Source organism: Megascapheus bottae, chromosome 31 (assembly GCF_031878675.1).
Source record: "Megascapheus bottae isolate mThoBot1 chromosome 31, mThoBot2.hap1, whole genome shotgun sequence".
NCBI lineage: Eukaryota > Metazoa > Chordata > Mammalia > Rodentia > Geomyidae > Megascapheus > Megascapheus bottae.
In genome coordinates, this window is record NC_143539.1 from 9,332,974 (window position 1) to 9,344,295 (window position 11,322).

Sequence of the window (11,322 nt, forward strand, 5' to 3'; positions counted from 1 at the left end):
CCCTTGCATTAATGGCTGACATCTTCTTTAAGTCAACAAAAATGTCAACATCCTGAGTGTTAGCGATATTTCCTTTCGAAAATAATTTATGGAAAATAAAAGCACCCACGTGGATAAACAGAGGCAGGGTATATAGAGTCTAGAAAAAAAGCCCACTAACTAGAAAAACTGTCACAAGGAAACAATATGAAAAGACATAGTTAAGGGAAATAAATTAAAGGTTACAACCTTGGTCTTTCAAGTCTTCTTAAGAGTATTCTTTTGGGAGATGGCACAGGGTTAACCCATTCTTCAAATCATTTGGTTATGACCAAATGCCAAAAAGTCCCTTAACTAGGGACATTTGCCTTTTTTTTTTTTTGCCTTTGGAAAAAAATGTTTACCAGAAAAATTTTTATTAAAAAAAAAAAATTGCAGCCCAAAGCCAGACACGGTGGCTCATGCCTGTAATGCTAGCTACTCAGGAGGCTGAGATCTGAGGATTAAGGTTCAAAGCCAGCCCCAGCCGAAAGTCTGTGAGACTTTCATCTCCAAGTAACCGAAAGTGATGCTGTGGCTCAAGTGGTAGGGTACTAGCCTTGAGCTGAAGAGCTCAGGGACAACACCCTGGCCAAGTTCAAACCCCATGACCAACCAAAGAACAAACAAAAACAACAACAACCTCTGTGGCCCAGATGTTCATGGCTCACAGCTGTAATACTAGCTACTCAGGAGGCTGAGATTTGAAGATCAAGGTTCAGTCAGCCAGGGCAGGAAAGTCCATGAAATTCTTATCTCCAATTAACCACCAGAAAACCAAAAGTGGTGCTGTGGCTCAAGTGGTAGAGTGCTAAACTTGAGCAAAGAAGTTCAGGGATAGTGCCCTGAGTTCAAGCCCTAGGACTAGCATGCACACACATAAAATTGTGGCCCAAGGCAGTTCTTTTGCACACAGAAGAAACTACCAGCTGCACTAGTATTCCCAACCCTAATCAGTAGCTTAGGCCACCAAGCTATTTACTAACTTGGCTGTCAAAATAGAATCCAAAATTTAAAAAAAACAAAACCAAAAAGCTTCACTAGCATCTACAGAAGCTAAAATTTGGGGGGATATATATATATATACATATATATATATCACAAAATAATGCCACCCAGTAACCCAAAGATGTCCCAAAAGCATGATTCTAGAATGTCTTTTATTTTTTAAGTCTCTCTTCCTAAGTGTTCTGTTTTTACGGTGTGATGTGGCTCCTTTACATGAGCTACTTCACAGTTCAAAAACTTACTTCAGTCTGGGAAAGAGTACTAATTATATTAAAACAAGGTGTATGCTATACACAAAATTGTGCCCAATTACAAAGTGATTGGTTTCTATAGCTCTGGGATTATAACAATTTAATAACCAATAGATTAATACAGATGGCAATTTCACTTAACCCGATTGATGGTTTCTGTTAAAACCAAGAACTACCTGCATGATCTGTCAATTTTCCACTTCTATCAAACTAAAAAAAAAAAAAAAAAAGGCCTATTTCTGAAAAAGTCAGGACTTAAGAACAACAAGGTCCAGGACACGTTTTAAACCATATTAAACTATATACCTTAGCATTCTTTTGACCCCCACATTTTAAAATCGATACGTAAATTCCCTGGCTAATCGACTCTTTACTGGTGACCCTAGAAAACAACTTCCAAGGGATGTTTGAATAGAGAAGGCGCAAGATACTGCCTAGCCATTTGAGGGGTGCACGTGGTCGCCCCTTTAGCCCCCAAGATGTCAAATGTGCGAAGAATGCGGTCTACTGTCCTGTGCTCTCTGAATTCGATGTGGTAGTTTCAGTGCTAAGGGGTTGCGCGTTGTCTGCAAGGTTGTGTGCATGCTCCAGAAACAAGTCTTTCAGTACACTTAATTCCTTTGTGAGCAGCTTAATTTTGGCTTCCAAGCGTTCGTTCTCTTCTTTGAGCTGGTTCACCCTCTGCAGGGTGTCCTGCGCTTTCTGCTTGCTCTTCAAGCGGCTCTTTTTCACAGCCATGTTGTTCCGCTCTCGGCGCTGCCGGTACTCGTCACTATTCCGATCCATGGGGGAACTCTTTTTGCTTTGCTTGCTGGCAGACACAGCCTTGCCCCCTCCCCCTGGGCCAGCGGGCACCAGCTGAGGGACCTGCTGCAAGCCACTGGCATGGGCCTGGGGATGAATGACGCTGACCCCGTTCACTCCGGCAGCGCTGCTGGACGGCGCTATCTTGCTCATTTGGACACTCCCTTGCCAACGCGGGGGGACAGGTAGAACTGAGCCCAGGCGATCAATGGGGCTGCCACGCTAAACGGCCCCCAAGTCTCCAGGTGTATCTAGTTAAAAAAGAAATGGCATTAACATACTTGCAATGGCAGGCTCGAATGAGATTTAACTTGCATGGCCCCCACGCGGCGGCCCACTGTTCACTGACGATGCTGAGACAAGCCTAGAGCCAAGGCTTCACTTCACAAGTCTGCCGCTCTCCAGTGAAAGGTAAGCTGGTTCAGAGGCGCCCTCAGGAGGGGCCCAGCCCACCTGAACCCCCAAGGGCCCTGCCCATCCATGATCGATGGTTATCAAGACAGGAAAAACAAAAGAAGACACTAATGAAGGTAGACAATCTGCCAGGGAGACATTGAGGTGTTTGGTTAATTATAGGCAGAAGACACCTGCAGCCAAAGGGGAAACCATCTTAACTGCAGGTCGAGTCAAACCACTCCACGGGATGCAGTGACACCCATACTCCCGATTCTGACAGACACTCAAGTCCAGCAGGCTTGACTCTTGGCCAGCAAGCACCCTTTATGGGGTATTTTGAAAAGGTTTTGGCTTGCTGAGCTTTCTCAAAGCTACCAAGTGAGTTTCTTGGACTGAGGAACTCAGACACCTGGTGAGGAATCTGAAATCACAAAGAAGGGAAGTCCCAAGTGCGGGGACTCGGGCAGGGCAGCTGGGGTGCTGCTGGTGGGAATGAAAGCATCCAAGCTAAGTACCTATGGCTCCTGCCGGTCATCCTAGTTATTCAGGAGGCTCAGATCTAAGGATCACGGTTCAAAGCCAGCCCAGGAAGGAAAGTCCATGACGCTCTTTCTTTCCAACTAGCAACAAAGAGCCAGAAGTGGAGCTGTGGTTCAAGTGGTAGAGGGCCAGACTTGAGCACAAAAGCTCAGGGGCCGCACCCAAGCCCAAAGTTCAAGCTCCAGGATGGGGAGTGGGATGGAGAAATTAAAGTACTAGCTTCAACTATGGAAATGGATGGAATCACAAAATGGGCCCTTGCTCTTCTCACAAAACTACTAAAATGAAATCAGAGGGAAAACCCTCGAGTGTATTCTACAATTAAGGAAAGTTCACTTTGTAAACACCCATAGCCTTGACCAAATTTGAGCCAGTCACTACTGTAAACACTGTTATGAACCTTCTCTTTTTAAGTCTTTGCCTTTTCAAGTCTGTATACCATTACTATGAGCCAGCCCAGAGCTCATGGTTTATCTGTTCCCACTTCAGTACTAAGGCAAGACAGAGAGCTTCCTTCCAAACCATGATGGATTTCTCCCCCAAGTCTATGCTCAGTAATGGGTTTTTCACAATCTCCCCCGAAAATCTATGAAGTCGCCTCATTCTGCTTCTACTTACAGAGTGACTGCTAAATACCAGTGAGACCCCAGTGCTCACCTCGTGTAAATTCAATAGAGCTATTTTACCCAATTCCTGAAAACTTGTTTTAATACTTCTCCTGTCTTTGCAACAACGATCATATTCCTCTTATTTACTTAAACACTTTTTTCTAGACTAATTATTTTCTTACTCTCTAAATCTCTACAGCAAATGTGGCCAAGCTCAGAGTAGACAGGAAAAGCAAGTCAACTCTGATCTTGGCTCTGCCTCCCTGGGGACTTCAATGTCCGTTCCCCCCACACATGCACACACTGCACACATACGTGGAAATGGCTATCAGCTACGAATTCAGTCACTGGTTTTATTCATCAGAAACTCCAAATTCAGTGATGTCCATGTCTGCTTCTAACTATAGACTCCAGAATGAGGAGGGCTCTTCTATCTCAGTCCTGACTCAGCCTGCCAACATTCTAGACAAAACAAAGAAGGCAAGATTTAAAAAGTAAGGTTCTGAGAGTGAGCCTTTTGGGGCTGGAAAAATAAGATATTCAATGAAGCCTACCAACTGGTTGGAGATTTAAAAACAACAACAAAAACGGCTGGGAGCTTAGCCTAATGGTACAGTGTTTGCCTAGCATGCATGAAGCGCTGGGTTCAATTCCTGAATACCACATACACAGAAAAAGCTGGAAGACGCACAGTGGCTCAAGTGGCAGAGCACTAGCCTTGAGCAAAACGTATCCAAAGACAGTGCCCAGGCCCTGGATTCAAGCCTAGGACTGGCAAAAAAATAAATAAATAAAACACAAAACATAAATGCTTAAAAAATTCTTCAAGAAAAGAAGTTTTTAGGAAGTGCACTGTGGCTCAGGTGGTAGAGCAGTACCCTTGAGCTGAAGAACTCAGGGACAGCACCCAGGCCCAGAGTTCAAGTCAAAAACAAAACAAAAAGCTGTTAAGTGAAGAAAAAAATGAACTAAATAAGAGATTAAAGATAGGTGAACTAAGAAGTACTTTACATAGACATTTACTAAGCACCTACAACAGAGTTGATTTCAAATATGTGGATGACACTGCCTCAAGTTCAGAGTACAGGAAGCAGGGTGGTGCCCACTTCCTTGCAAGTGAATCACTCCAGGAGGGCCAGGAAAGCTGAGGAGCACATCTCAAAGCGCGGTCCTGGACCAGCAGCCACATCTTTAGGAACCATTTTCAGATGGAACTCCAGCCTCTTCCTCCTGGGGTACAGCTAATGGGCCTGGTATAATGAAGTGTCACAATGAAGTGTGAGACCTCCTGCTGCAGGTAAACAGTGGAGCTTAGACATCCAACTAAGCAGGTGACTTACTGGTGGTTCTTACCTGTAATCCCAGCAACTCAGGAGGCTGAGATCTGAGGATTGAGGTTCAGAGCCAGCCCTGGAAGAAAAATCTGTGGCCCAATCTCCAACTAACCACCAAAAAGTCAGAAGTGGAGAGGTAGCTCAAGTAGTAAAACAACAGCATCCAGGCCCCAGATTCAAGCCCAGGAACAGCACAAATGTGTAAAAGAATGTCAGGCTAAGCTGAGTGCGGTGGCTCAAGCGTAATCCTAGCTACTCAGGAGGCTGAGTAAGGATCAAGGTTCAAAGCCAGCCTGGGGGAAAAAAGGACCTGAGACTCTTATCTCCAATTAATTTCTAGGAAACGGGAAGTGGGGCTTGGCTCAAGGGTAGGAAGGTATCCTTGAGCTGAAGAGCTCAGGGACAATATCCAGGTCAAGTTCCAGCCCCATGACCCACAAAAAAAAAAAAAAAAAAAAAGTCAAGCTAAGTGAGTTACACATTTCTTCAAATTCAGATTTCTTAATTTGAGTCAAGCCCATTCAATGAAAGCTTGGAATGTTAGAATGAGAAAAATAAAATGGAATTTTTCTCCATCTTCGCTTGGGAAAACAAACCAGTCAAGAACTTTCCTAGCCCCTTTTTGTCACTTGTTTTCTTTATGTGCTCAGAACCTGTTGTGCCCTCCTCTTCCCCTCAAAATAAAAGTTTTCCTCCTGTGCTACTCAGGAGGCTGAGATCTGAGGATCATGGTTCAAAGCCAGCCTGGGCACTAAAAAGTGAGACTCTCATCTCCAATTAATCACCAGAAAACCAGAAGTGGCTCTGTGGCTCAAGGGGTAGAGCAGTAGCCTTGAGCTGAAGAGCTCAGGGACAAAGCCCCCGCCCAGAGTTCAAGACCCACAACTAACCAAAAGAAAAGTTCACTCTTCTCAATCTGTACAATCACTGGCAACTCTGACAGTTGTTTTTAAGACAATAGGGAAACAAAAGAAGACACAGCCATCTCCCATTCCCCTTCATTCCAGTGCCACAGAAATTACCTCAGGCTGACATCATCTCTCAGGGGAACCAGTCTCTGGCTGAGTCTAGTTCCCCAGAGCCAGGGAACACTCCGCTCTGCCTCCGTCCCATCCTACTGCTGACAAAGGGTCTTTGGCCCCCGCTGGCAGGACATACATGAAAGGTCCTCTCATCCAGCACTGGACTCCTTGTGCTGGCCATTCTTGACCACTCAGAGCCCGAATGGCTCTGCCCTCCCTCTCCTCATGCTTCGTCCAATGGGCTACCCCGCACTGGCATGGCCTCCAGCTCTAGGACATCTATCTCCCTGCAGACTAAGCTGGGGGCAGGGCTCCGTTCACCATCACTTGCTCAGCAGCCTGGATAGGGTCCAAGAGGGAGGATGAGAAGAAAATGTTGCTGGGCTCTGGTGGCTACGTAGGAGGCTGGTTTGAAGTCAGCCTGGGTAGGAAAGCCTGTAAGACTTATCTCCTAGGAACCACCATAAACCCAGAAGCTGTGGCTCAAGTGGTACAGAGCACTGAAGCCCCTGGGTTTAAGGACCCAAAAGAAGAAGAAGGGGGTATATTTATCATCTTTCAACCCTATGTAGTGTGTGATGTGCAACATGCAAACAGAATAATATACACTTACTATGAACCCATGCTCAATCTTTTTTTCTGTTTTTACTGGGCTGGGCAGCCAGAAAAGATCAGTGTACAGCTAGGTGCTGGTGGCTCACTCCTGTAATCCTGGCTACTCAGGAGGCTGAGATCTGAGGATCAAGGTTCAAAGACAGCCAGGGCACAAAAGTCCATGAGACTCTCCAATTAACCGCCAGAAAAACAGAAGTGGTGCTATGGCTCCAGTGGTAGAGCACTAGCCTTGAGCTGAAGAGCTCAGGGTCAGCGCCTAGGCCCAGAGTTCAAGCCCCATGACCCACAACAACAAACTATCAGAATGAGAACCCATGCAGACACCCCTCCCAAGGGTAGACCTGGAACTCACACTGACGCCACTCCTCAAAGGCCAACCAACTTCACACCGTAATCGGCCCCACAGGTCTGACGTGCTTTTCTCAGGGGGCCACCAGGAGCTGTTTGAATTCCCCAAGGCTGAAGCCATTTCTCTAAGATCACACAGCCTTTCTGACAATTATGGTGTGCTCCTGAACTTTTAGTTTTAATAATAAGGTTTTGTTCTTACTTTTTTGTTGATATTTCAAGTTTGTAAGTGAAGTTTTGTTCCCACCTTTTATGTGAGTACATGAGTACTGGGGCTTCTTGAACTCAGGCCTTGGACATTAGCCCTTACTTAGCTTTTTCACTCAAGGCTGGAACTCTACCATTTGGGCCACATCTCCACTTCTGGCTCTTTGGTGGTTTACCTCACAAAGAAAAATCTAATTTTGCAATCCTCAGTTCTCAGCCCCCCTACTCCAAGCTAGGGATCACAGGCATATGCCACCAGCACCACTCCCAACCGGAGTGTGGCCCAGGGGTAGCCCAGCATGCTTGCCTAGCACGTGCAAAGACCTGGGTTTGATTCCTTGCTACCATATGCATAGAAAAGCCAGAGTGGAGCTGTGGCTCAAGTGGTAGGGCTCTAACCTTGAGAAAGCCCAAGAACAGTGCTTAGGCCCCAAGACTGGCGGGAAAAAAAGAAAAAAAAAAAGTTGGCACTAAAAATACTGAACCAGGCAAGTATGCCCACCTGAAGTAGAAAACAAGACGCTGAAATCTTCAGCATCCCATAATTAGCTATCCTTGTTTATGAGTTTTTTCCAGAGACAGCAAACTACCTTGAAGAATAATTAGCTTACCCTGGATACAACTGGAGCTGTAATACCTAACCAGTTCTTTAAATATCAAGAACTTGGACATGCAGAATTTCTCAAGCAAACCAGCTTATGTCTCAAAGCCACACAGTGCTCAGAAAGATAAATTTTTCAAATAGAGAGACCATAAGCTGGTCTACAAAAATGAATATATCCGATTGAGGATTCAAGAGTGTGCAGCCTGAGTCAGGACTTGCAAATGTTTCGTGTAGTCCACCATCAACTCTTATTATAAACCTTCCCAAGAGGAACAGAGGTTAAGATGTAGGCTCTCAGGAAAGAATGAAAAGGAAAGGAGAGAAAGTGAAAGAGAAAGGAAGGAAAGAAGGAAAGAAGAGAGGGAGGGGAGGAGGGAGGGATCCAACAAGAGAAAAAAAAAAAATCACACCCATCAACCACCTGAAAAGCATAAACACCCAAGTGTGTTTACTTGGGGGGGGGGTGGGGAGCATCATTTTCTCTCCCACCTGACACACCTGGGTGCCAACACCATTTTCTGGGGTTCCCCACCAACCTCCCCCCCCTTCCGCCCACTACTTGGCCTACACTATGCTATGTCCTTCGTATAGTGACCTGTGACCATCTCCACAGACCAGCTGCCCCCCCCAACACCCAACAACCACCACAACCACAAAAAAATAATAATAATAATCCTGGGGGGGGGAAGAAAAATAAAAAAAATAAATAAAAATTAAAAAAAACAACCACACAACAAAACAAACGGCTACGGACCCTTCTCTTCCATCAACCCAGCCCAGCGACCAACTCCAAAGCCAGGGGTCCACCTTCTGCTATGCCCGGCCCAGCCCTGCATCCCCAGGGGCCCAGACGCGCCCGGCCGGTCCCCCCTGCGCGTCGGGGGAAGCCGCACACCCCCTGCCCCCCTCGTCCCCGCCAGCGAGGAGCTCAGCCCGCCGGTGTCGGGTGTTGCCCGCAGGTTGCATCAGAAGCCGAAGTTGGGGGGGGGGGGGAGCGGTATCCCACGTCAGGAGCCACCCCAGGCCTTCCGGCCCCGGGGAGCCACCTCCAGCCGGCCGGGGCTCGCCTTGGGCCGGGCTCGCGCCCACGCAAGCGGCCGGCTTCACTTGCGGCCTGCACCCCGCCTCCTCCTCCTCCTCCTCCTCCTCCTCCTCCCGCAGCTGGCTTACCTGGGTTTCCAGCCCGCCCTCGGGCGGTCTCCGCTCTGCGCGAGGGCCCCGAGCGGCCACAGGCTCCACTCCGACGCAGGCCTAAAGCCCCGCGAGTCAGCCCCGAGGAGCGACGGTTACGAAACCGGCTGCCTCCGCCCGTTCCGCCGCCGCCGCCGCCGCCGCCGCCGCCGCCGCCGCCGCCACGGCCACCGGTTTCCCTCTCCCCCCGCCCCCCCCCCCCCCCGTCGCCACCACTTCACCCCACCCCCTCCTCCCCGGAGGGGGCCGCGCGCGCGCGCGCGCCTCGCCGCCGCCGCCGCCGTCACCGCTTCCACCAATAGGAACGCCGGGTTGTGAGTGACGAGCCCGCCTCTCCAGACGAGCAGCACTGGCAGCCAATCAGCATCTGGAAAGCTGAAGGCGAGGGTGGTGGGGGGGGGGTGGGCGTGGCGGGGAAAGCAGGCGTGAGGTGGCTGGCGGGGTCGCTCGGCTGAGGCGGGATGGCGGCGGACCCCTCGGAGATGGGACGTCTGGTGAGAAAAGTCCTGTTGGAGTTGGAGATGTGAAGGGATTCGCCTCTTGGGTGGGCCACACCCGCAGTCTTGGGGGAACCCCGCACCCCTCACTGTGGTGCACTCAGCACTGGCCAGGCCCCGCTCGCCCCTGGCCAGCCAGGGGTGCGTTTGGGCAAGCCTTCCACACCCAGGCCTAAGGAATGGCAGGGGAACCCCCAGCATGTCCTTTTCAGATACTATCTGGGCATTCTCACTTTTACAAGTAGTTATTTGCTGCCAGGTTGGAATTGAAAAGGAGAAACTCGTGGAGGGTACACGTAGAATGCGGAAGACAGGCATTTAGCAATTACCATTCCCACCCCCAACCATTTTCACAGATGCCAGGGGAAGCATACAAGATGCTAGCACACGGTTTTAAGAAGGGTGGGGCGAAGGAGGCTGAGATCGGAGAACCATGGTTCAAAGTTGGTGAAACTTTTCTCCAGAAAATCAAAAGTGGTGCTGTGGGCTCAGAATGATAGAGGGCTAGCCTTGAGCAAAAGAGCTTGAGTTCAAGCCCCAGGGCCAGCACACACATGTCTTTAAAAAAAAAAAAAAGTTTTAAAGAAATTTCTAGGAGAAAAAAATCTCAGCTGGGAACAAAGCTGGAATTTGAGAAAACACAAACATTATCCGTTAGTCTTCACAAAGTGAATACACCTATTGAATGGTTGTATTATATGATGTCAAATGCCAACATAGTCTCAGTATGACCTGGTTTGGGGGCTTAGAAAGGCTGAGGAGACTAGGAAACTGGTTACAAAAACTTTGCTCAATTCTTGCTTTTGCTGGTACCAGGCCTCGAACTCAGAGCCTTAGTCATGTTCTCTCTTCTTCCTCCTCTTCCTCCTTCTCTTCTCTCTCTTCCTGAACACACATGCCTCTCGGCTTTCCTTCTTATTCCTTGAACTCAGGACCTGGGCACTGTCCTTGGGCTTTCTCAAGGTTAGCACTCTACCACTTGAGCCACAACACCACTTCCAGCTTTTTTCAATGTAAGTGGTACCGAGGAATTGAACCAACGGCTTCATGCATGCTAGGCAAACACTCTACCACTAGGCCAAACTCCCAGGCCCATGCTGCTGGCTTTTTTACTCAAGATTAATGCTCTACCACTTGAGCCACAGCACCATTTCCAGCTTTGTGGAGTGGTTCATTGGATCTCAGAGTCTCATGTACTTTCTTACCTAGGCTGGATTTAAACCGGGATCCTCGGATCTCAGCTTCCTGATGAGCTAGGATAACACCAGCATCCAGGGCTGGGAGTTTGGCCTAGTGGTTAAAGTGCTTGCCTAGCATGTATGAAGACCTGGGTTCGATTCCTTGGTACCACATACATAGAAAAAAGCCGGAAGTGGTGCTCAAGCCCAGGACTGGCAAAAAAAATAATAATAAACACCAGCATCCAGCTCTTAGCCAGCTCCCCTCTCCCCCCGCCCCAACACACACACACCAAATATAGATCTAAACCAGAGGCTCTGGGGAAACCTGGAACGAAAGGGCGGTTGAGGGGAGGCATGCATGTGAGTGTGAGGGAGTGTGTGTGTCAGGCAGGTTAGGACAGAGAAGGTATTCCTTGAGGGACTGGAGCTCACTAAAGAGGAGGGATAAGGTGAGAATATTTGGATTTTAGCAGAAGAGGAAAGGCCAGGCTCATGCCTAGAAACCTAGCTACTCAGGAGGCTGAGACCTGGAGGACTGAGATTCAAAACCAGTCTGGACAGGAATGTCGATGAGACTCTTCAATGAATCACCAAAAAGCCAGAAGTGACAGAGCTCTATTCTTAAGAGAAAAAAGCTAAGGGGCGGTGTTCAGACCCTGAGTTTAAGCCCTAGTACAAGTACGAAGGAAAGAAGGAAA

The 11,322-nt window shown here is 48.3% G+C and overlaps 1 protein-coding gene across 1 annotated transcript; it reads right to left on the reverse strand.

The window, feature by feature from the left end:
• Positions 1-558: 558 nt before the first annotated feature.
• Cebpg (CCAAT enhancer binding protein gamma) lies at positions 559-9,060 on the reverse strand. The gene is made up of 2 exons (XM_090321916.1): positions 8,926-9,060; positions 559-2,332 (listed from the first exon to the last, which is right to left on the reverse strand). Exon 2 carries the CDS (start codon positions 2,232-2,234, stop codon positions 1,782-1,784), a length of 453 nt encoding a protein of 150 aa, XP_090178042.1. The 5' UTR covers positions 2,235-2,332; positions 8,926-9,060; the 3' UTR covers positions 559-1,781.
• Positions 9,061-11,322: the final 2,262 nt, after the last annotated feature.